Source organism: Rhinolophus sinicus, chromosome 1 (assembly GCF_057876585.1).
Source record: "Rhinolophus sinicus isolate RSI-liver-muscle chromosome 1, RSI-T2T, whole genome shotgun sequence".
Classification (NCBI taxonomy): Eukaryota; Metazoa; Chordata; class Mammalia; order Chiroptera; family Rhinolophidae; genus Rhinolophus; species Rhinolophus sinicus.
Genome location: NC_142501.1, coordinates 215,323,727 through 215,349,280, shown reverse-complemented (window position 1 = coordinate 215,349,280; position 25,554 = coordinate 215,323,727). Strand labels below are relative to the sequence as shown.

General features: G+C 53.8%; 1 protein-coding gene across 4 annotated transcripts in view; it reads left to right on the top strand.

Moving 5' to 3' along the window:
* Positions 1-1,567: 1,567 nt before the first annotated feature.
* Positions 1,568-25,554, top strand: part of PIGG (phosphatidylinositol glycan anchor biosynthesis class G (EMM blood group)) — a 33,406-nt gene continuing 9,419 nt past the window's right edge. Inside the window, exons 1-10 of one of the 4 annotated variants that reach the window (XM_088793519.1) lie at positions 1,568-1,888; positions 2,711-2,916; positions 8,337-8,546; positions 9,784-9,972; positions 11,194-11,332; positions 15,402-15,614; positions 18,594-18,811; positions 19,154-19,435; positions 20,584-21,038; positions 23,152-23,343. In XM_088793519.1, the coding sequence (XP_088649645.1) occupies positions 1,735-1,888; positions 2,711-2,916; positions 8,337-8,546; positions 9,784-9,972; positions 11,194-11,332; positions 15,402-15,614; positions 18,594-18,811; positions 19,154-19,435; positions 20,584-21,038; positions 23,152-23,343 (2,258 nt within the window). In that variant the 5' untranslated portion in view covers positions 1,568-1,734. Of the gene's footprint in view, positions 1,889-2,710; positions 2,917-5,094; positions 5,192-8,336; positions 8,547-9,737; positions 9,973-11,190; positions 11,333-15,401; positions 15,615-18,593; positions 18,812-19,153; positions 19,436-20,583; positions 21,039-23,151; positions 23,344-25,554 lie in introns of those variants that run through there. The other 3 variants (XM_019719345.3, XM_074319808.2, XM_019719346.3) reach the window with 3 other exon arrangements.

The following is a 25,554-nucleotide window of genomic DNA, read 5'->3' as shown; positions in this document are numbered from 1 at the left end:
TAAAAATGAGGGTCAGTCTCAGGGACAGTTCCAGGACAACTAGATATGACCGGAAAAAGACATTTCGCACAGTTGGGGCAGTTGTGAGAGGTGAGGTGGGCCTGAGGTGGGTTATGATACAGAGACTCCACTGATGTTTGCATTTGGGGCTTTGTGGCCATTCTGTGGAAGAGTGTCCCTGTTTGGGGCAAACCATCCTGCAGCACTTTGTGTGAGGTGGTAAATTTGGTGGAGCAAGGACAGCTGGGAAATTGGATGGCTTTGGGCAGCTACTGATGGTTTTCTGTATGTTCAAAATTACTGGAAAGTAAGTACTTTTAGGAACAACCATGTCTACCTATAGTGATATGGAACGTAGTGGGCAGAGCCGTGAGGCCCTCGCCTGACCAGTGTCTGCCTGGCACCAGAGGCCTTTAGGAGACCATGACGTCTTGGGGTGCAGTGACCAGGTCCCGGGCTCGATGCTCAGATTCTACTGTCCACACTCAGCCCCTCCCTGGGCACTGAGGGCACCCCTGCTGCTGGGTGCCACATGAGCTTTCCCGTACCTTCCTGCCTCTATCCTCACTTTTACTCACTTCCCACTTTTCCAACCTTTTCCGCACTGTTCCCTCACCTTTCCACACTGTGACTGAAAAAGGGGTCACATACGAAAGCTGACAAGCTCAGGCGAGACCTGCATGGTGGGCCTCACAAACCCAGAGACCAAAGTAACCACACAGGGTGGTCTGAACATAAAACTCTCCAACCTTCCAGAAGCGGGTCCTGGCAGGTAGTAAGGTCCTAGGCCTGCAGCTTCCTTGACAAAGGTCAGTCTTTACCTCTGAAATTTTCTATTGTCTTGTGCATCTAAGATAACATACCTTGAAACGTCAGAGTGATTTCCTTTTCCAGACCCCTCAGGGCACAACCTCCCCCCAGAGCAGACCACAGAACCCCTGCTGGTTGCCTTGTCCCCTGAATACCATCTCCATGTGCTGTAAATGTTATTACCTATCCTGTACCCGCCGATGTGGAAGAAGCGTGTCTCTGTTTTACTTCTTATCCCATCCCAGAGATTTCCCTCCTTTGCTTCTCCCACTCCCTTAACCTACGACCGATGGATTCCATGTAACCCCCTTACGTCGCCTTCTTTGATTCCAATGTATAAAATAAGCTGCAAAACTGCCGTTCTCAGGAGCATTTTCTCAATTGGTTGAGATTCTGCTTCCAGGCAATTGTCAGTTTGGCTCAAATCAATTAATTCTACCGGTCTGGACGTTTCCGATGTCAACAGCGCCTTTTCCTCATATGACCCTCACCCTAACCCTAACGAAGGGCTTTGTATTCCGTACCTGGGAAACACAGGCAGCAACAGTTCGAACTTTGACGTGGGGTGGGCGGGCCTCACAGGTGGGAGGGGCGGGGCGTGGGTGCAGTGGGCGGGGACTCTGTGGGCGGGGATTCTCTGTGGGCGGGGATTCTCTGTGGGCGGGGCTGCGGCTGGATCGCGTGCCGGCGCGCCGGAAATATGGGTAAAGAGGCTCGGAGCTCGGGGCCCTGTGCCCCGGAAAGCGCCCGCCCCTTTGTGCGTATTTCCGGTGCCCCGGCCGACGTGCGACCCTGGGAGCCCGCTCCCGTCAGGTCCGCGGGAGGGCGGGTGCTCAGAGGCTGTTCCCTGGAGCAGGAAGCCGCTGCCCTGGGCGAGTGTCCGCCGGTCCGGGAGCCGGGATCCCCGCCCGGTGCGCGGGCACCATGCGGATGGGCTCTGGGCCGTTCGCCGCCTGCTGCATAGCGATCGAGGTGCTCGGGGCCGCGCTCTTCCTTCGGGGATTCTTCCCGGCTCCCGTGCGCTCCTCTTCCGGGACCGAGCACCACGCAGAGCCCCCAGCGCCGGAACCCGCGGCTGGTACGGACCCCTTCCCGGCGTCTCCGATCCCCGGGGCCAGTTGTGCCCGACGAGCCTCTTTCTGAGACGCTCCTCTCGGACTTCTTCCCGGAGCTCCCGGGCCGCCTCCTTTTCCATTCCGGTCCCCACCCTCATGACACCCCCGCCGCTTCTTACCGCTCCCGCCTTGTTTGTTCTGTGCCCTACAACTGTGCGGCAACCACCACTGTCAGCCCTGCTTTGACCCGCCTCTGGTCACGGAAGAGGGAGCCCTCCACACCGGGCGCCCGCCTCTCTGCAGCTAACCCATCCAGTGACACCCCCACCCCTTCCCTGAGCAGCTTTGAGTCACCCCCTGTGCCCAGCATCCTTTTTGCTCACTAAGTCACAACAGGTACAGAGTACTGCCGACCCCTGGCTTTTTTTCCTATGACATTCCTCCAAGAGCCTTTTTAACCACTTAGGACCGCCCTGCTAGACCCCTTCCCACTCTCGCTACCCAGCAATACGTACCTAGTAAAGGTACTCCCATTTTGGACCAGGGCCACACAGTGTCAGCCACCGACCGTGCAAACACACCTACCATTCCAAGACCCTCACGAAAGCTCGCCCCCGTTCCAGTACTCACCATGCTAAGAGCAATTACTACTGGGGGTCCCTGAGCTTACCCAGTGCCCCCCAACCCAGCACTGCGTACCAAGGGCCCACCCTTTTCTATATGTCGATAGATAGAGATAGGACAGGGTATGTGCTGGAGAAGTAAGCGAAAACTAGATTATAAGCTGTTCGAATGCTAAATAAAGTTTAAAGTTCAATTTCCTTTTTTCCTTCAAACACTTTTAGGAGCCAGTTCCAACTGGACCAAGCTCCCACCACCTCTCTTCAGTAAAGTTGTTATTATGCTGATAGATGCCTTGAGAGATGATTTTGTGTTTGGGCCAAAAGGTGTGAAATTTATGCCCTACACAACTTATCTCGTGGAAAAAGGAGCATCTCACAGTTTTGTGGCAGAAGCAAAGCCACCTACAGTCACTATGCCTCGAATCAAGGTAAAGAGTGTGACGTAATGTTTTATAAATCATGGTTTGGCTGTCTCAGAGGTTTAGAGGGACTCCCTGGAGTCTTCTTGAGTCCCAGTATTAACCAAGTGGAAATTAGTTTGGTGCTGTTGACTTCCCTAGGGCAATGGGGCAACAGGGTGCTGAAGGAGCCTCACAGGTTAGATGGAACTGGAACCATGACTTGTGCCCCTTTTCACGTAGCCGAAGCTCATGCTCCACGGGAAGCAGAAATGATTAGAGCCTGATGGTGCAGGCCAGCCCAGTCTCAGAAATGCCATCCTCCTTGCTAACCTGGTATTTTAATTGGTGGGTCAGTTACGATCCTGGAAGGAGCCTTCAGGGTTATCTAGTTCAGTGTCTTGGCTTTATAGATGAGAAAGGAAACTCAGACTCGTGCAACACTGTAGCATACACGTGACCTGGTCTCAGCAGTTATCGCTGTTTCCACTGTGTCAACCACCTTCAGGTGTTCAGCCTGATGGGCGGGGCTTAGAAGTGCGCAGTGCTTTACCCAAGAACTATGGGTGAATAAAAGAGTATTTACTGATCAGCTCAAGAACTATTTATAAAATAACTACTATGTGTTAAAATGATGTTGGGTATACAGTTGGGGGGAAATATTTCTGCCTTCATGGAGCTTTTAGTCCTAATGAGAGAAATAGCCATTGAACAAATAAGCATGCAAATAAATGTGCATTTATAAAGTGTGATTAGCACCTGATGAAAAAGAACAGGATGTAATGCTCAGTGCTGGGTGGAAGGCTCAAATAACATGGGGGTGGGATTAGAAAAACCTGTCTGAGGCAATTACATTCAAGTTTAGGCAAGAAGGGTGCATATGGGGGTGGAGGCAGAGAGGAACAGAGGGGCTTAAAAGTGTGACTGGATTACAAGATCGCTGGGTATAAAATGTAAAAGTCTCTGGCTGAGCCTTAATCTATGGTTGACCATCGACGTCTCAAAACTGGGGGTGCCACAAAAATGTACACATTTTAAGAGCTGTTATCTATGTTTTACCTTTCGAAGTTGAATTGAATTACATAGCAATGTGTAGTATGACATTTGCTCAAAAGATGGCGTTAATCAAATGAATGCTAGCGTCATTCATTGTATTACAATTTTAATACAGTTTTTTTCTTTCTTAAAATGTGTATACATTATTTTGGCAACCTCTGTATTTGTCGAGATGGACCCACTTCTTGATTTAAAGCTTGGGGGCAGCATTCAGTAGGTGCTCAGTAAATGTTTACTTGGTGCATAAAACTGGAACTGATGCCACACCTTTCACTGACTGTTTTTCTTGAGATCCCCACTGTCTGCCACTTTTAGATGTAGTGTGTCCTTCATTCAGTGACATTCATTGAGCATCGACTATGGAACGCCCAGCGCACTAGGAAAGAGGGACTCAGTGAAGAACAGGGCAGCAGCTGTCCTGAGCTCAGGGAGCTTGCTCTCTAATCGAGGGGACACAAGACATGCATGTGTACAAGTAAATAGTCCAGCTAGTTTCAGAGACTGATACATGCAGTGGAAGAGATGCTGGAGGAGAGTGAGCTCGAGCGTGACGGGGGGGAATGCTCAGAGACAGCCTCTTGGGAGTGGTCGCCCTGCTGCAGGAAAGGCTTCCAGGCTCCTGAGCTTCAGGAGCACCGGCCTCTGGATCTGCTCCATCAGAAGTGTGCAAGTGACCCGCTCCTTCGTCATTCTGGTGGGAGAAGTGTGACTAAGGATCTGGGCATACTTCTGAGGAAGTGTGCACATGAGTGTGCAGATGCCAGGTCTGTAAGCCTTCACACAGCCATGCGCTTCTTAGGGACTCCCGCCTCCAGCCTGTTTGTTTCAAGTTGCAAACCAGTGTTTTGTTTTATATTCAGTGTTTTGCAGGTTCTTGTGCTCATTCCCCATCAGGAGCAGTTAGAAGAGGAAGTCTGTACTGGAGTGGAGGTTAGGGGGACCCGGGGGTGTTGGCCAAGGAGTGTGCCCCCCGCCCCCCTCTCTAGTTAGGGAAGGGACTGAGCTGACCTTGAGGTTTTGATACATTTGTCATGAGATGCCAACCGAGAATGCTGTCCCTAGCAGCACTTTCACATGTTAGGGTCCTGCCGCGGCCTCTCTATAAAATCACGTAAGTTTTGAATGCCTTTCCTTTCTTCAGGGACCTTAGATTCCCAACACGGAGCAGCTGCTGACCCTGCTCTGTCAGCGCAGAGTGAGGTGTCATCTCACGTACTGCCACAGCAGCCCCGTGAGCCGGGCTCCTGAGGTAGGCACTGCTGTTTTCTGCATTTTTCATATGAGGAAACAGGCTTAAAGTGGAAAAACACACCACTGGAATCAGAAACAAGCATAGGGCTGTGTTTGTCTGGTTCCAAAGTCTCTTGGTCACACCGTGCTACACGGCAGTACTGCAGATCAGGGGTTCAAGTCAGTTCCTCTCCAGTAGTCTCTGCAGAGCCCTCCGTAGCCTCGGAAGACATAGAATTACTATCCCCAATGTCATAGCGGCCCCAGGGATTCTCCAAGGAGATGGCAGCTGAGCTCACGCTCAGATTTCTTAGTACTCACAGCCGCTGCCTGCGTGCTCCCTGTCCTCCTTGGAAATGTCAGTAGGGACCCAGGCTAGTGTGAGAAGGAGAGGTGTGCCTTGTAAAAGCCCCAGACGAATGGATGGACAGATTCGGCTATATGAAAACAGAAAACCGTCATGTGACACGCAAGTATAAACAGTCAGCTGACCAACGATAAACTGGACAAATTACTTACAGTTGACATAAAAACAAGATGTTAAACCCAGAAATGTAGAGTATCCAATCAAAGAAAACAGCCCAGTGGCGGCTGGACTAAGGATGTAAAGAAATCCACACAAGGAGACATTGAAATGGCCATGAACGATATGAAAAGATTCTTGACTAGAAATCATAGCAAAGCAGCTTGTCCTTCAGGTTATAAACATGTAAAGGTTGATGATAACCTCTTCTTCACAAGAAATGGGGTGGACAGGTGTCTGAATCCTGTGGGTGTGACTAACTGCCCCAAGCCAACACCCCCACTGCCACCACCCTAGTCCCATCTGCCGTGGGCTCCAGACCCTGTCCGAGCACAGGTCAGCTCATGCTCCTGCACACCCGCCAGGGCCCTCAGTCTGCCTGCAGCCCCAGGCCTCAAGGCTGGGGACTCCCGCCCATTGACCTCCCCAACATCGCCTGGGCTCCTCTCCCTCCTTCTAAGTCTTTCGTTCACTTCACAGCTTCTTCCCCGAGTGTGCTATCTCCCCTGTGCCTTGGAGCCTTTGCAGTTGTGTGTCTCCCCCTGTAAGGCCCCCCCTCATCTCACGTAGACAACTTCAACCTTCAGGTCTCAGCTCACACAGCACTTCTACTGGAGGCTTTTAAAGGGAAATATCCATGAAAACAGCCTTCCTTAAATATACTGAACATCGAAACACAGTACTTTATAGCTGTTTTAAAATGATGAAGGAGCTGTTTACTTTCCAGGGCAAGAGGTCCATGATCTAGTCTTCATTGGAAAACATAAGCTAGTTGTAGAATTGTTTACGGAGTTTGTTGCTATTTTGGTAAAAAATACATCTCTGTATGTTTGTGGTTGTACACATGCAGAAAAAAGTACGAAAGGGCACTCACCGAAAGTACCCGGTCACCTTTGAGGAGCAGAATTTGGGGTAAGAGGCTCCCCTTTTAGAGAGACTACGTGGAGGTGGAGCTTGTCCAGCACAGCGCACTTTCACGTGTGTAGTTCGAGGAGGCAGGACAGATGTGTATCTCCTAGCCATGCTGCCCCCACCGCCACTCGCGATTCCGAGCCCCACCCAGGAGTGGTGACCGTTGCCACTGTTGTGTTTGTGTGGTGAGTGAACTAGTCCTGGACCGTCTGTGTCCCCTGAGCGTGCAGTAGCTGGTGTCTCTGCTAGCTGTCTTTTTAAGTCTTGTTATTATATTTTCAGGCTGTTCTTCCTGAGGGTCACCCCCCTGGCCAGTCACTGAAGGAGGCTAAGCTTCGACACACATGTTGAGGCGACCCCCTGTCTCAGGGCCGTGTGTGCTGCGCCGCATGCTCAGTGCCCAGGGCTCAGGGCTGACGAGTCGGCCCTGCCTCCGTGTTCCTTTGAGCAGGGCCTTCTGCTCAGCCGGAAGGGAGAGATGATGAGGCCCTCTGTGTCTCTCCTGAGAGTACATCAGCCCCGTGTGAGCACGCAGCCTCTGGGTTCCAGGAGTGTGTGGAAGCTTGGGCAGGTCCACGGCAGCTGTCTCACTCCCAGAGCCCCTTGCACTTGGGGCTGGTCTCAGCACGGCCAGCATCCAAACCCCTGGCCTTCCTGCTTTCAGAATACAGGGACTGCTGGTCCCGCGGCTGCAGCGTCCCGAGCTGTGGTGGGGAGCGCAGCAGCCCGTGGTGACACAGTACAGGCGTGCCCAGTGACCACCGAGACTCACTGGTTTGTTCTGAGTGAGAATTCACTTGCTGTCTGTCCTTGGTGAGTTCTTAAAGTCCTGAAATGGTTGTTTTGGACAGTTTTAAGCAGTTTTATCATTGCTTTTGGGGGAGAGGATTTGTGGAGCTCCTCACTCACATCCAGAAATTAATTCACATTGGCATTTATTTGCTGTTAAAGCAGTTTTGCTAAAATTACTGCACCTGTGGCGCGATCAAGGTTCCTGTGTATTTTCATTACATGGGTGCCTGGGCATGTGGTGGGGACACGTTGGAAAACCCCGATCACGGAGGCCGAGACCCATCATTATGGCCTATTAGACTGTGCTAGAATGAGGGAGGTCGTTGACTCAGTCCTCTGTCTGACAGGTGTGAGAACTGGCACAGCCTCCCTCTCCTCCCAGCACTTAGGGTGCTGCATAGGAAGTCCCACCAGCACCCATGGGCTGCTTTGCTGTGGGAATTCCTGAGTTTGTGCTCAGGGAGCGCTTCCCTCCCCAGCTGTGTGAGAAGCTGCCCTGTTGCTCAGGGGTGGACACTGGAGTCTCCGGGGTGGAAGGTCAGTAGGTAGAGGTTGCTGGTCACTCAAAGGAGGTTTGAAGCTTCGGTGACAAGCTGCCACTGGCTTGAATGGACAGGTCTGTGTTCTCCGCACATAGCACGCTGGGCCGTCTGCTCCTCTCTGGTGACCCCCCAAGTGCTCCTCAGACCACCACCATCGTGCGGCTGCCCCACAGCCCCTTCCTCCATCTTCTCCTCAGCTGAAACCTGTCCAGGTCCTCACCGTGGCGTTTCCTGCATTTGCCCAGACTCTGTGCAGCGTTCCCCACTTTGTCCAGACACTGGCCTGGCCTCCAGTAGTGGGGTGGCCCTCGTTCATCAGTAACACGGGCTCCAGCACCCCGCCCACGCTGCACTGTGGACTCCGTGGTCTAACCCCTGGGTGCTTCCTCCCGCAGGCACTGATGACAGGGAGCCTCCCCGGCTTCGTCGACGTCATCAGGAACCTCAACTCCCCTTCTGTGCGGGAAGACAACGTGCTCACACAGGCCAAAGCAGCAGGGAAAAGAATCATCTTCTATGGAGACGACACATGGGTGAAATTATTCCCAAAGCATTTTGTAGAATATGATGGAACAACCTCCTTCTTTGTGTCAGATTATACAGAGGTCAGTTTGGACAGTAAGAATGTTTGTTGTACTAGGTAGAGCCTGGCGCCGTTCTCAGGGAGAGGCAATGCGGTTCTGTGTGTGGCTGTTACAGGTGTATTGGGAGTAGTCTGGGGACGCTGTGGGCATTGTCCATTCACATAATCAGTTCGAACCCAGCTTCGTGAACCCTGGTGCAGGTGTGAGCACGAAGCCCAGAACAGCTGAGCAGCAGCTGACGGGATACAAATGCTCAGGATGGCATCCCAGCAAGGGGACATGAGGCTGAGTTTTGACTGGGGAGTGGTGACCTGCTAAGTGACAGAACAGGTGGCAGCATCTGTCAGAGGCAGAGCCCGCACCCTGCATGGGCTGCCGGGATGCCTAAGGCTGTTGGTCCCGCTGTGCATTGCGAGGCGTGAGGGCAGATGGTGAGCTGGCTGGAGCCTGGCCTTGGGGCCATCACCCCGTGCTGGGAGCGCATCTCCAACAAGGAAAAGAGTGTGCATAGAGCCGTGAGGCAGAGGGATACCCAAGGGCCTGTCTGAGCGTGGCATGGCAGGGACGGCCCTGCTGCCTCCCACACCTGTGTGCTGGGCCCAGAGAAGTGCCGGCCGTCTGCACGCGTTGACACCCCTCTGCAGCTGGCCTCCAGCAGAGACTGGGCTTCCCTGCCTGGTACACACTCACTCAGACTCCTGTCTTTGTGGGAGATTTCTCAGTGGGAGGGAGGTGAGCCAGCTCGGGCGTCAGGGCTGACCAGGCCGAGGGCTCTGTGAGGGCTGCTCGACAGCCAGTCCCTGCCTGGGAAGGTACTATGTCCTTTCCCTCCCAGAACAGCCTTATTGGGCACACGGAGATGCCCCCGGCTTCACCCCACTGGTTGGACTTAGCCGACTGCCCTGAGCCTCCTCTTCGAAGCGTAACACCTGCTACACTTGGTCATTTGCTTAAGGCCCAGAAATGGCCCCACAGAATTGTTTAGTCAGAGCAAATCTTGCTCATTTAATGTGGCTATATAGTATGTTCTGTCTATAGCCTGGGGACATAAAAACGGTACTAGTGAGTGCTTAACCTCATACTGATAGCTTTGGCTGATTTTTTCATGACGCTTTCTATTTCATGGTCTTTTCCAACTCCCACAAGTCCTGTTACTTACAATAAACCCCTGTCACTTACAATGACCGTGTCCCTTTTCCTTGGGGAGTGAAGAGCCAGGGAGCTCCAGGGAGCTGTTCATCCCGACTTCCCCTTGAAGGTGGATGACAATGTCACGCGGCACCTGGACACAGTGTTGCAGCGAGCGGACTGGGACCTGCTGATCCTCCACTACCTGGGGCTGGACCACATCGGCCACGTTTCCGGGCCTGGCAGCCCGCTGGTCGGGCGCAAGCTCCGTGAGATGGACAGCGTCCTGATGAAGACCCATGCCGCGCTGCTGGCACAGGTGAGGAGACACGGCTGCTGGCACGACCTCAGTGGCCGCAGTGGACGTCCCACTCAGGCAGCCTTCGCAGACTGCACGTCCGCATTCCAGGCACCATTGCGATGCTCACCTGGGTCGACTCAGTGTCCCAGCAGCCCTGCAGAATAGCGGCTGTGACCGTCCCCACCGCCACTCGTCCATCCAGCCATGTTCCTGCCTGGCTGTTTGTGGAGCTCACACTCTGGCCAGGAGGCCAGAGCAGACAAGAAACAAATGAGGACTAGGGTTTCCAGGCGGGAATTCCTGCCCGTTCTCAGGAATCTTTTTCGCTTTCCCGTTCCCAAATCCCGAGATATAAACTGTTTTCTGTTCTCCACGATGAATCGTTTCCACAAAGTGACGGCCAATACCACCAACCACCTGGGTTCAAGGAGCCAATTTTCCCGATTTTCTGTCCAACTTTTCTCGGGATTCAGGAATGGAAAAGCGAAAAAAATTCCCCAAGACTGGGCGGGAATTCCCACCTGGAAACCCTAGCTATAAATAGGAAAAATGTCTAAGACGTACATTGTGAGTAGTACGTTTATTTCCCATTGTGGGTGTTACTGGGTTCAATGAGCCGATTTTCCCAATTTCCCGACCCACTTTTCTCGGGATTTGGGAATGGGAAAGCAAAAAAAATTCCTGAGAACAGGTGGGAATTCCCACCTTGAAAACCTAATGAGGACCAATGTATTCTTAAAAATGATTGTGCCATAGGAAAATGTAGGGCAGGAGGGGACAGCGTCTGAGAGAGGTTGTCACTGAAGCAGCATGGTTGGAATAGTCAGGTGCCAGGTGAGCAGAGTCTGCAGGGAAGGGAGGGCCAGAGCCTGCCAGGCACATTCAGGGGCAGTAAGGCCATTGCTTGGAGCCCCAGGGCAGACAGGAGACTGACGCCGACTGAGAAATGTACCTTAGCTGTCACAGCTTGGGAGTGGCAAGGACAGGACCTGAACCCAAGCCCTCTGCCCTGAGCGCCCCAAGCACGAGCCTGCTGTGCTGTGTGGCCTCCAGGGGATCCCTGCTGCTTCATATGTGACTTTTACCCTTTGATCTGACTACAGGTTACAAGAAAAACGAGCTCATTTCCAAAACGCTATATTTATGAAGTAAAGCCAAACGCTGAAGTTCTTTTGTGAGGAAAGTCATGTGCTCTCAGTCTGAATCCAGTTGCAGTGTTTTCCCTTTGTCTTACAGGAGAAGAAGACTCTTTTACCCAGTTTGCTGGTTCTCTGTGGGGACCATGGCATGTCGGAAACTGGGGGTCACGGGGGCTCTTCCACGGAGGAAGTGAACACTCCTCTGGTCTTAATCAGCTCTGCGTTCGAAAGGAAACCTGGTGAGAATTGAATCGCGTGTAACATGTGGACCGTGCTTCATTTCTGTGTTCTACAGCCTGCTTTTCACTTTAAAAACCGTTTTTAGAAGCTAAGTTTCAAATATCCTGCGCAATGTGAGAATGACAATGAATGGGGCCAGGGGCACTCAGAATTGGGAGTTTACACGTTTTGCCCAGATTCTTACAATACAGATACTCTTTCTGGGAATTCTGTTGTATGACTATCACTGCCTGGATATCTGGAACTGTAAATAAACATTTCCAGGAGGTTAGAAACATCTGAACCGCATATATGAACTGAGAGAAACATAAATACTTAAACTTTCTAAAAAGCATCCATCACACATTACATCGCGGTGTCACGACGAGTCAAGGACCAGCAGAGCGGGGCTCACTGGTCCTGCACTTGAGCCTGACCTTGGCTGCCTCGCTTTACAGACTTGACCACATGCTCTCTGGCCACTCGCTGGCTGTTTCCTTGTTGGATTCTGTTGCTTTCTTCCGTGACCCTTGGTGTCACCGGCATTGCTGGCCCTTGTTCTGAGACCTGCCTTTTGTCTGGTTTCTTCCTGCCTCCAGCTTTGCCCTCTGGTCCTCCCTGCTGGCTTAGCCTCCTAGCCCGGCCTTTTCTCTGATTTCCTTTGTCTCCTTCTACACTCACTCCCGAGGTGATCTGGGTCGTGTCCGTGCTTCTCAGTGCCGTGAACAAGCTCCCCTCTCTCACATTGATCCCTCCAGCTGTTTCCTCTTCTGCAGGCTCCGGACTGCCTACTAAGCTGCCTGTCCATTGGGCAGGGTGCGTCCAGCTGCCCTCCCTGTCTGCCAGCTCACGGCCTTCCACGTGGCCTTCGAGTCCTTGGTCTTCCTTCTCCCTGGCTCCCACATGTCAGACCATTCCCTGCCTCCCACACGGAAAACCTTGCAGTGGCTGGAGGTGGGACGCAGTGAAACACCCCGTGAGGCTTCTTGCCTCGCTCGCGCTTCCTCTGGAGCCACGGTCCCCGCTCCTCACTGCCTCCTGGCCTGTGCCCTTCCCAGCACTTGCTCCTCTGAACGTATGCCTGACCTTCGAAGACTAAGTTGTTCTCCTGTAACTTGAGCCACTCCTTGGGCCCCACTGGAGCCTGCCTGTCGGGAGTGGGCATAACACCCTCCAGAGCACCCATCTCTACACCCCGTTGGCCCACACTGCATCCCACAGCAGGGTCCGTGCCACTCCCCGAGCTGAGCGAGAGCCCACGTCAGGAGCGGCCATTCCTTCTGTCCACTCGCTGGTCCAGCAGAGGCGCGCTGGGCACCAGCACAGCCGTCACCCCAGGAGCTTGTACTCTGGGCAGGAGAGGACACAGCTGAGCTGTCCATTTTCACTGTCAGGATATTGTCCAGCCTGGGGGCTGACGTCCCATCTCGAGGGTGCGTAAGGGACTGGCTCCTCCCCATGCATGGGCCTGACTGCTCGCCCGGTGCCAGGAAGGGCCCGGGGGGCTGTGCTTGTACACTGACCTCGGTGCCAGCGGTGGGCTCTGGGTTTCTTCATTTGCTCGTTTTAAGAATATTCTGTGACCTCATTCTGCTTCTTTTATGAGCCACGACTATGGGCAGCCATCGCCAGTATCCATTTTAGGACATTTCATCACCCCCACCACCACCCGGCCTCTCTGCCTTTGTTAGGTCTGCCTCTTTGGGGTATTTTGTATGAAAGGAGCCCTTGTGTGACTCACTTCAAGGCTCACCCACAGGGCAGACGTAGCAGCTCTTCTCTCTTTCTGTTGCCAAGTGATGTTTCATTGTATGGACGTGCCACGTTCATCCCTCCAGTTGTCAGTGGATGGACATGTGTCTCCACCTTTTGACTGCACAAATGGTGCTGCTGTGAACATTTGTGGACGTGTGCTTGTGGGGACATGGACTTTCATATGGTATCGTTTTCCCTCCAGTGCAGTTTGCCCCCCTACCTGCTGTGCTGTTAACATCAAATCTATTACATTTCCACGTGGTAACAGGCGGACACTAACTACGTGGATGTAGTTTCCTTTACAGTTGTCCCTTGAACAGCGAGGGTTTGTACGGGTCAAGAGTGTTTGAACAGTCAGTTTCAGGGGACCCTCGCAGTTCAGACCCATGTTGTTCCAGGGCCAACTGCATTTTTGATGCACGGTTGGGAATTCACGCGCACGGAGGCCCTACTGTACTTACACTCAGTTACACTCTGATGGCACAGCAGCTCAACACCCCAAGCCCTGCGTTGTTCAGGAGTCCACCAGGATGGCTTTCAGTGTCAGTCTTTCCTAATTGTATAATCACCTTTGCCTTTTTTATTGGGTCCATTACCATCTGGAGTCACTGGCTCGCAACCTGAGGAATTTGCTTTAGTATTTCTTGTAAGGCAGGTTTGCTAGCAGCAAATTGTCTTTCTTTCCCTGGGTGTCTGTATTCTGCCTTTGCTTTTGAAAGATAGTTTTGCTGGATTTAAGGTTCTTGGGTGAGTGTCCGTTTTCCTTTCAGCACGTTGAATATGCTGTTCTGCTGCCTCTGGCCTCCGTGGTTTCTGGTGAGGAATCAACTGTTAATCTAATGGGGTTCCTGTCTCTGTCTTCAGTTTTCAGCATTTTTCAGTGTGTATGTCTGTGTGTCTTATGTGTATCCAGCTTGGATGTGTGGATCAGTACGGTTTCTCATCAAATTGGAGAAATCATCTAGCTGTTGTTCAGATGGCATAAGTTATATCAGCCCGTCTTTAAATGCGCTAACTCTCCTGCCAGTTCAAAATCTGCTGTCGAGCTACTATACTGAATTTTTCATTTCAGTTCACGTTTTCATTTTCAGAGTTTCCACTGGGTTCTTTTTTATAATGCCTGACACTATTGATAATCTCTTTGATGAGGCACTGTCATCACATATTCCTTTACTGCTTTACGCATGGTTTCCTCCTGGTCTTTGACCGTATTTCTGATGGTTGCTTAGGATACTTGGTCTATCAGTTCTGACAGCTGCACCTTCACAGAAAGGTTCTGTGGCTTGTTATTGTTTCCATTTGAGTTATACTTTCCTGTTTCTTCACATAATTGCTCATAGTTATTGATAAAAAGTGAACATTTTAAATGACACTGGGGGAGCCAAAAAAAAAGTACACATTTTGAGAGATATTATCTATGTGTTACTTTTAGAAGTTGAATTGAATTACAAAGCAACGTATAGTGTGACGTTCGCTCAAAAGATGGCGTTAATCAAATGAATGCTACTGTCATTCATTGCATTACAGTTTTAATACCGTGTTTTTCCTTCCTTAAAATGTGTATACATATTTTGGGTCCCCTTTGTATACTGCAGCAGCTCTGGATGCTGATACCCCGCCCCCCACTCCAGGGCCTGTCATTCTTGTTTGCTGGCTGATTTGTTCAGTGACTTGGCCACACCAGTTCAGTGACATCCAGCCCAGCACTGTGGCTTGTGGGGGTTGGGGGCTGGGTGCTCTCTTTACAGATAAGAAAACGGACCAAGTTGAGTTTCATGTCTGAGGCGTCCCCCAGATGGTGGCAGAGCAGGGGCCTGAACCCGAGTCCTGACATGACACCCATTGTCCATGCCAGTTAGTGGGACGGCTAACCACTGCTGGGCTTGAAGTGCCCCAGTTGCTCAGGCCAACAGCAGGCGGAGGTCTTGCTGGTCAGAGTGTTTAGGGACCTGAGGTCAGCTGGAGCCGGCGTCCGTCGCCCACTCGCCGAGTCCGTCTGAGTGTGGAGGGGCAGGGCCCTTGGGGAGACTGCCACACCCTTGTTCAGGGCTCCAACTGCTGCCTCTGTGCCCCCTGCGCTCGAAGCTCCCTCGTGACAGTGTCGTGTGCCAGGCACCATGCAGTGTGTGCTGCTCTTGCGGGCGCCGCACTCCACATTGAATGGGTTCCGGTCTATTCACTGACGTGAAAGCAGTGAGGCAATTTCTGTAGAATCCACGTGCCATGCTTTGCAGACACAGGCACTTAGAGTCACATTAGTTGCAGGTCAAATTCGAGAATGACTGCCGTCGTGCACGTCCCAGAGCCTGTCACTTAAACTGTATCTTTCCCTAGGTGATGTCAGACGTCCAGCGCACGTTCAGCAGACGGACTTGGCCCCGACACTCGCCGTAGGGCTTGGTCTGCCCGTCCCCAAGCACAGTGTGGGCCGCCTCTTGTTCCCAGTTGTGCAAGGAATGGCGCTGAGAGAGCAACTGAGGTTTTTACACTTGAACACAGTGCAGCTTAGCAAATTGTTGCAAGAGAACGTGCCCTCCTATGAGAAAGGTGAGCCCTTCTGCGGTTGCTGGCATCGTCAGGATGTGCGTTTTCACAGCACCTGAGGCTTCCCTGCTGTTTCCACGTGTGTACACTGACAGTCTGTGCGTCTGTGCACAGTTATGTCCCTGTTTCTTTAAAACTCTGATTCCCACCATTAGCAATTAGCTAAATCAAGCTCTTTTAAAACTTTATTCATTCAATAGAAGTGGAATTTTTTCACTAACTTCCTGTTTGGCCAGACGCTACTAAAGCACTGGAGACATAGCAGTACCAGGCTCTGCCCTTGGGGAGCTTATTTTGCAGAGGGGAACCGGAGAGGCTAGGGAGCGCGGTGGCCCAGGGCAGGCCTGGCCTGCAGCCTGGGACGGAGTGCTGTGGCAGTGCTGGCTCCTCTGCTGGGGACGTTGCCTGCACATCCGAGGAAGGACCAGGGGCCAGAGCAGCTGGAGCACAGAGGACGGCAAGGAAGGCAGAAGGACATGCGGTCAGAGGGCCGGCAGTTGGGACCTTGGCCTGAAATTGGGGCTCCGCTCGCATTCCGAGCTGCATGAGGAGTGCGGGCAGGGTCTCAGGCGTGGCCCCTGGCGCTCAGGTCCTGCCTTGTGCTGCAGGAGAGTTAGGGGCTGGTCTGTTGCGGGACTTGGGGGAGGAGGCAGGCAGTGGCAGTGGAGTCCGGGACAAATGGCTGCATTCTAGACACATTTTGAAGGTGGTACAAGCCCTGGACATGAGGCACGAGGGCGTGGGGTGACTCAGAATGACTTGGGGTTCCCAGCTGATCAGTGAGGAGGGGGAGGGGCCATTCCCGAGGCAGGAAAAGCGATTGAGGAGCAGATTTATAAGGTGGGCGCCGGTGAGGTGTGGGCTCTGGGGTGAGGTGTAGGCTCTGGTGTCGAGGGAGCCGAGGAAACAACTTGAAGCTGTGTTGGATGCTCTCTGGTCACAAGCTGAGCAGCAGAGGCCGGACTGTCTACCTGTCCACTGGGCACCTAGGTCGCCAGCGACCTTGTCAGGGGCCTTCACGTGCGGTGCTGGGAGGGCCTGGCCACAGCGAGCATGGCTGAGGGACTGGGCACAGCACGTGACGGGTGGGGAATGGGCCTCTCTGTGGGGGGATATCTTCATTTTCTCTGTCATCTTGGAGAAACCAGGGGTGTTTACATGCTAGTAGGAATGGTTCACAACAGGAGACACCACCTCCCCAGGTACTGAAAGGGTGACGGGTCTGACACTGGAACTGGACATGTCCGGCGACCCAAACGGGGGGACTCCCAGTCGGGACAGTGCGTCGTGGGGTGTTGGCAGGTTTCCTGTTGGAACAGTGGGGATGCCCGTAGACTGAATGCCCGTGAGCGCGCTGAGTCGCTCGCTTGTGGAGGACAAACGCTTCAGCAGGGCAGGTTGGGAATAGGACGTCCCCGTCCTGAGGGGCAGCACCAGCTCTTATCAGGGGACGGCCGTGAGCAACTCTGTCCAGGGCGGGGCTGGCCACAGTGCACACACCAGACCAGACAGAACTCTTACTTTACTTTTGTTTTTTCAAAAACAGTTTAGGAGCTTGGGAGCTTTTCTAAATTTGTCTTTACTGTTACTGTGTGTTCTTTTTCCTACATTAACAACCTGTAAAAATGCCGAAAACAAAAACAGTGGGGGTGGTTTGCTCGTTTCCCGAGTAGCAGGGTAGGGAGAACTGAGCACTGCAGTGGATGTGGCTGGAAATGAACCTGTGATGTGAACACAGGCCGGTCCCTGGAATGAGAAAGCACTCATGGGCCTTGGACCCCTGGGACACCCTTTGTCTACACCATTGTAACCATGTTTCCTGAAACAAAACTGGGTATGTGTCTGATGCTGAAATAGATTTCAAGGCCATCTGTGAGTCCAGCCCAGTGTGATGCAACTCAGCCATCGCTCATCTGACTTGCTTTGGTTCAGGTGGGAAAGTCTTTTCTCACCTCAGGACCCTTGCACGTGCTGTTCCCACTGACTGCATGTTCTTAGTCCGTGTTCACCTGGTGAATTTCTGGGCACGCTTTACATTTCAGCCTAAATGTCAGACCTTCCTTGTCCCCCACCTTCACCCCAGTCTTAAGGCAGTTCCCTCGCCATTACCAGAAGTCTCTCATTATTCCCTCTCATTTTCCTCCATAGTATTTTATACAGTTTGATCGCATGCATGTACGAGAGCCATACTGGGGCACAAGCCCAACCAAACAGGAGCTATGTGTGTTTGCACATAGTGTTTACTCAGCACTTAGTGCTTGTTTAGATGCACACATGGCTGTCCCCATGTCTGTGACTCTGGGGGGTAGAGTGCACCAAGTAAGGATACCAGCCTTGATGCAGACTACCTGAGTATAGATCCCAGCTCTCACCTGCCTGCCTGTGAGCTGGTGTCTGAGTTGCCTGCCCACTCCTCCCTGTCTCCTTGGTCATGGCGAGAGGACAGGAATGAGGAGCTGAGAGTTGTGCCAGCACCCAGCACATGGTACTTGCAGGTCAGCTGGCACCAGCAGCAGTGTCAGGGCTGGGCCTTTGGGCTGTGCTCAGGGCTTGTGCAGCAATATTGCCGGGCAGCGCAGGACAAGCTTGGAGGCCCTGTCCTGGCTGTGATGGGACAAGCTGGGCAGGCACACGGCTGGTGGATAGGGCCAGAGCTGCAGGAGGGCTTAGCCAGACCACCTTGACCGGCTCTGCTGGAAGTCGAAAAAGCGTCCTACATCCCACGGAGAAAGACAGAAGGAGCGGGTGGGAGGGTGAGGTCAGGTGCGGGAGGTGGAGAGAGGGGGCAGAGCCTGGTGCTGAGGGCAGGCCCGGCGAGCAGATGTCAGCGGGTGCTGACCCACCACCCCACTGCGTTAGGTGTCAGGTTGTTCCATATGCCCTCAATAACCGCAGTTTACTTTGAAATCATGTCTGTGCATGTGTGTGTGTGTGTGCACGTGTGTGTGTGTGTGATCTGTAACCTTTTCCTCTTCTCGTTAGAGCCTGGATTTGAAAAGTTTAAATTGTCAGAAAGGTTGCATGGGAATTGGATCCGACTGTACCTGGAGGAGAACAATTCAGAAGTTCTTTTCAATCTGGGATCCAAGGTTCGCAGGCAGTACTTGGATGCCCTGCAGATGCTGAGCCTGTCCCTGAGCAGACAAGTGATGCAGTACGACATCTACTCGATGGTGGTGGGGACAGTCGTGGTGCTGGAGGTATGGGGCTCATGGGGGTGCTGCGGCTCTGCTGTTAAACTGATCAGACAGCTCCGCCAGAACGCTGCAGTTTAAAGTACATCTAATAGCAGTGTTTCTAGACGTGGAAAAGGAAGAGTTTCCTGTTGGTTAAACTCGCACTGTGTGTCCCTGTGCACAGAGGATTGCCAGCTGTCGGCCCGGCCCAAACTGTTGCGGGCGCCGGTCCTGGCAGCTCATGCGAGAGGGTTTATTGGGCCAGCTTCTGCCCCCTCCATCTGACAGCTGACAGGTTGGGCCGGGCTGCTCTGATCGTCACCCGCCCAGCCCAGCATCCCGGGCCCTCCTACTCTCTCCATCCAGGTCCTCACCCTGCTCCTGCTCAGTGTCCCGCAAGCACTGGGCAGCAAGGCCGAGCTGGACGTGCCGCTGTGGTCGCCTGTGTCCTCGCTGCTCTTTTATCTGCTGCTCCTGATCCTCCTGGCCGCTCACGTCACTGTGTGCACCTCAGCTGAGAGCTCGTGCTACTTCTGCAGCCTCCCGTGGCTGGCAGCAGGCGGGGTGATGGCGCTGATCTCGGCACTGCTCTCTGCCGTCCTGGCTGCTCTGACCAAGCCGTTTGTGGATTCGCGGCATCTGAGGACGGTAGGGCAGGTTCCTGCACAGGCCGACCTTCCGCTCCTCAGGCATTGGTGCAGCCCTGGTGTGTGCCAGGCACAGCACTGGTGTGTGCAAGGAAAGGGGCCATGCTCCCAGGTCTGCGGGGAGGCACTTAGACCCGTCCCCTTCAGACACGCAGCTCAGTGCTGTCGGCTCACAGGCCTTGCCTCCTACGGGGAAAGACGAGGGCCCTGTGACTCACACGGGGGCATACAGAGCTGCTGGTCACAGGTGGGTGGGCAGCTGGCTGAGGGGGAGCAGCCGAGGACAAGCGTGCCCAGCAGGAGTCGCGTCAGACACTCCGGGAGGCCCCGGACTGCATTTCTCTTTTCAAGAAGGACATTTTCCTTTAGAATTCTTAGAGCCTTTGGCCTCTGACACCATCACTTACTAGCCTGTGGTGGTGGCAGGGCTATGAGGAAAGGGTGGGCACAGTCGGTGCGCGGAGCCCAGGTGCCCAGTGCAGGGGCTGTTGGACGCCTTCCCTGGGTGCCCGTGTGAGGACGTCCCGGGCTGTGGCTCATCGCACGCTTCTCCCCTTGGAGCAGGGGTCGCCTGAGGCCATTCAACTCCGGGGCCCCACCAGGTCGTCGGGGTCTGGGTCTCGGCTCCTGGCTGCACACAGGACACAGGGTGGGCATCAGGCAGTTACCAGGTGGCAGTCAGTGAGTCGTCACCTTCAGTGTTAAATGCTGCCGGTTAGTAAGATTCAGGGCCGTACTGTGAGGCCAACTTCATCATTTCAATAGAATTGGCCATTTCCGTGGAAATCTTGCTTTTTTGGAAAATTCATGGAGAAATTAAGTCTGATTTGGGGGGACTGCCCTTGGAGTTCTTTGCTTTGAAGTAGTGGGAACTGGGTGGGGATGCCTGGAGGCCCAGGCTCCCCGAGGTCAGAAGTCCGGCACGACCATCCACTCACTCAGGACTTGCAGTCCAGGGTGTTTCCATGCCCCCCTGACTGTGCCCCAGGAGGGCGGGCAGTCCCAGCACAGCAGGGGGGCTGGGTGCCAGTCCAGGAGCCATAGGTATGTTACAGTGGGTTTTCTGTGAGCAAGAACTTCACGTCCATGTAGCCAGACACGTGCAATTGTCCGATTTTCCCCCTAGAAAATACATCTTCCTTGTTACAGAATCCAGGTCCCTCCAAGTCAAGGTGGTCGGACGTGGAGCTCCTCACCCTGTTCGGGACCGTGGGCCATGCCGTGAGCCTGGGCGCCAGCAGCTTCGTGGAGGAGGAGCATCAGACCTGGTACTTCCTCGTCAACACCCTGTGCCTGGCTCTGTGTCACGAGGCCTATAGCACCTGCTTCCTGGGAGGCGACGGGGAGCCCCCATGCTGCCAGCACACAGAACGGGGGTGTGACCACATGGCACCAGTGCAGGGCGGGAACCCCGGCTGTGACGTGTTAGAGCTTGGCCAAGCACACAGGAGGCCCACGTCCCTGGACGGACCCTGGGGCTGTGACCGGTGGCTGGTGCTGACAAGCCCGTGGCTGACGCTCGCCTGCTGCCGGCTGCTGCGCGCGATGAACCCCACAGGTGTGCAGGGGGCTCACCGCCCTGGCCTGGGGCACTGGCTCGCCAGGTAAGAGGACAGGCCCACAGCTGCTGGCCACACGCAGCCTCCTTCCATACTCAGGACAGAAATGGCGTTTGAGATCTGAACAGATGCCAAGATGCACCACAGCCGTGACTGGCTGTTGGGAGGGGAATGTGTTGGAGACTGGCCTATTATGTTTGGGTTTTTATTGCTGAGTCGCAGTAATTGGTGCTACTTGAAGACCCGTCAGTTTTCAGTGATAATGGTAGCACCATGTAATGTCTCTCACTGCTTCCCCGCAGCGGGGACAGCTGGGGAGCGCGTGGTCAGAGCCCTTTTGGCAGTTCTGCCCCTTGGCTTTGTCCTCCCGTCACTCCCTCCCACCCGGCAGCCGCAGTCCTGTAGACTTGGTGACACAGAGCTAGGCACGGTGCTGGCCGTGGAGGTTCCCCTTCACCCACTGCCAAAGCCTGTCACGAGTGGAGCGGCGGGGGGACCTGACAGGGAGTGTCGTAGGCAGGGCGGCTGGAGTGAAGTCAGGAGGCCAGGGCGAGCCGTCCATGTTTGGGCAGGTTACACATTTTAATTGTCAGTGAAGACTGAGAAAGCTGCAGTGAAAGGGGGGAGCAGAATGAATCCTGTTTCCTGAGAAAGCAAGCGGGTGGCCAGTGGGTCACTGTGGTGCTGAGAGGGACTTCTGGAGAGACTGCCAGGGGAGGGCTCTCAGGATGGTACCAGACACGCTCATGAAAGAGGAAGTGCTGCCTCTTGCTGGTAACTAGGAAACTGCAGGTCAGACAAGGTTCAGAAGCAAAATGAGGTGATAAACCCGTCGGTAGGACCAGGGTCTTGGACCACCAGCTGGCACAGTCCCTTGGAAGACACCTGGCAGTGGACATCAGAGGCCACCAAACTATTTGCTCCTCTGGCCACGTCATTCCTCGGGGAGATTTCTCCCCGGTATTGACGACATCGGCCAACACTTCACAACAAAAGTGACCACAGATAGCATTTCCAAGTGAGCCTGCTGCAAGCCCAGCCTGAAGAGAGAGCACTGGCCTGTCCCACGGGGAGGAGCAGAGGACTGTGGGGTGCCTGCCCAGTGATAGGCCTTGCCGGATGCTGTGTCCAGAGCCTGAGCACGTGAAACGCGGCCCAGCACAGCGACCCCGCTTCTTTTCTGGAATATGGGGGCAATGCAGAGAATACTGAGCCCAGCCAGTGCAGTGACGTGTGTGCAGGAGCGCCCCCACTGGCCCTGCCCCCCTCCGGGCAGGCCTGTGCCCACTCCTCAGCCTGGACCCTCCTCCAGCAGGCATACTGGGCATGGCATCACTCACTGTCCCTGCACTGCTGGCTTCTTCCTCCTGCGTCACAGAGCCCGAAGGCTCTGTGAACCTCCTTCTCTGTTGCTCTGGTTTTCAGTTGTGACAATCTAGCAGCGTGCATAAAACCTACACTTGAAAGAGCCGCAGGGAGTGGACACCCTCGTGACCACCTCTCTGAGCAAGGACAAGGGCAGTGCCAAGCCCCAGTGTGGCCACCCTCACCACCTGCTGTCATCGGGACTCACGTCCCTCTGCGTTTTCCCACAGAGCTCTTCATCCAAGTTCACGTGTATGTACTTGGCAGAATGGTCACTCACCTGCCTAAGGACTGTTGAGTGTCTGGGCTTTGTGAATGAGCTGCAGCAAACACACAGGAGGGCACCCGCTTTCCCGAGCAGCACTCCCAGGGGGCAGTCAAGGTTGGCGTGGCCCCTCCTGGAACAGCTGCTTGCTGCACCCTCAGCCTCTCTGAAGTCCCCACCTGGGAGGATCGCCCAGGACATCGTGTCCCCCGTGAGTAGGTGCACACTGCTAAACCCATGGTTTTCCCAGTGCCTCTGCCACCGTGCTTAGGGAAAGGGGCTGCCCCCAAGAGGGGCGCCGAGGGCCATGCAGGGCTGACGGTGGGGACCATGGTGGATGGGAAGTGACAGTCTGGCTGACAGTCCTTCATTTGCTGCATTGTAAGAACCATTGTTTGAATTGGAATCACCACTAACTCTTTTTTGCTTTTCAGGGCAATAAGCTCCTCTTACTACGGTTCTTAGAAAGACACTTGCTGTAGACCCATCATGTCCGTAGTCACATGGACGTCTTCCCTCTCGTTTCAGCTCCGATCACAAAGCTGAGCTCTCTGTCCTGGCTGCCCTTTCCCTCCTCATGATTTTTGCACTGGTTCAGAGCAGGTGCTCCCGAGCATCGAAAGTAGCCATGGGGCTGGGCCTGCTGGGCGTCTACTGCTATCGGGCGGCCACTGGAAGTGTGCTGTTCCCGTGGCAACAAGACAACAAAGACATTTCAAGGTAAGTGTGCTGGCAGACCCCAGGCCTTGTTTTGAGCTCTGTTTAATGTTTTTTGAACTAGAAAATACCATGCAGTCTTCAGGACACTGGAGTATGTTGCTTCTGGGCTGGCAAGGGGATTGGCAGAGAAGCGGAGCAGATTGTGGCTAGCAAATGGGGTTGGTTGGTAGAGGAGGGGACAGTGGGTTGCGGATCATGTGGATCTTGCTTCCTGTGCCTCCAGCCCAGCCGCCAGCGAGACTGTGGTGGTGTGGGCCTCCTGTCCGTGGCTCCATTGGTGTTCCTTTTTGGCCTCATCATGTCCTGCATTCTTGTGCGGGGAGCAGGACCAGAGACCCTGCATTACAGGGTGCTTCCCAGCAGTGGAGAAACGAAGGAAGCTTCCTGTAGGGACAGAGCCCCAGAGCGCAGGTTCCAGGCTCTAGACCTGACATGGAAAGGTGCTGGCTCGGGTAGTAAATGGCCATCAGCTGTTATCAGATGGCCATTAGCTGTGACTAGTTGGCCATCAGCTGTAACCAGTGAGCCATTAGCCACTAATATAACTGCCATGGCTATGCTAGCCAGTGCAGATTGCAGCTAGCAAGTGCGGTTAGCAAATGGATGGCGGATTACGGGTCGTGTGGATCCTACTTCCTATGTCTCGCCCGGCTGCCAGTGAGACTGGGGTGCAGGAAGACCCCTCGTTGGGGTACTGACAGATGTTTGCTTTTGTGTCTCGACCAGCCACCATCGAGTATGTAGTGGTGTGACTCCCCTACCTATGGCTCCGTTGTTGTTTCTTTTTGGCCTCGCCATATCCTGCATTCTTGTGTGGGGAGTGGGAGCTTTCCCATATTTTATGAACTCCTGTCAGCCAGGGGCCTCGTGACTGCCGAATCGTGCTTCTGAGTAGCAGCTTCTCTGTTCTTGGTGATGATTGGGGTGGCGTGAGCAAGGCCGTCTGTAAAGGAAGCTCACAGCCTCCCGTGTATCCTCCAGGGCCGGGGCAGTAGGGGTGAGGGTGGGAGTGGGCAGGCACAGGCCCTAAGCACGCACAGCTGCTCACAGTGAGAAACAAGGGAATCAGCCAACGCCGGTGGGGCAAGCCTGACTAACGAGTGAGTGCTGCATCTGGCAGCCTGGAAGCTATCGAGTCAGCGATGTCTCACAGAACACAGGATGTGAAGCAGTGCTGTGGATGGACCGTGGCAATGTGTGCGCGTTTCCATGTTTGCGTGGGAGACTGTGTGACATTGGGGGTGATTGTGTTTAGACCAGGGCACAAGTAGATTTGATCTTCCTGTTTCACTCTTTTTTTTTTTTTTTTAATGATTTTGACATATTTTATTCAAATACCAGTCTGATCACACATGGTCCAAGAACAGTCGAATAATAAACACAAAAGAGACAGATGTTAACAATTGGTCTTCAAACATTATAGCCAGTAATGCCCGCCGACATAAAACCACATCTACACCTCAGTGGCCACAAACCATTCAGCAGAGCTTCCTGCTGTGAGCTGCTTGAAACTACCAGTTTGAGCACTGTGGACTATTGTTTTCCAGTTCTGAGTAGCTGTAAGAAGCTCAGCAGGGGTTGTAGGAACCAGCTCAACCTTGGCGTAGTGCAAAAATGTGGCCAGTCGAGGCTGTGAGTAAATCACAGCAGTGTTTAGCAGTGCCGGGGTCTTCTCTACAAGGTGACGGACAAACTGGGCCATGGTTCTAGGATGGAAAGTCCATGGCCTTGGACAGCCAGCTGAATCATTTTTCACTCATTTTTGTATTGCTTCTCTAAGCAGAGAAAGGAAAGCAATGTCTCCTTCTTCTGAAAGGTCAAGGTGAAAGCTGAGGGCCGTGCCAGGCCATGTGGGTGGCCGAGGGGCCCCAGGAGCACACCGGCACACGACCTGCCAACAGGTGGGGAGCCGAGGTGGTGTCCAGGTGTTGTCCCCTGACACAGGCAAATCAGGTGGGGACAGCGTGGTGTGCACACTCTCAGGGTGTCTACTCCAGAGTATGAGTGGGGGCAGGTGTCGCAGCTCTGGGTGCCCGGTACAGGATGTTGGTTTAAATCTCAAAGAGGGATACGTGACTAACTCCTCACTTCCTCTCAGATGGAGGCGCCTGACTTCAGCATCACTCACTTCAAAACTCAGGTCACTTATCTCACCTTCCGTGGACTCAGGCAGTACCTTGTTGGCGTCCAAAATACAGGCGAGCACTCCCT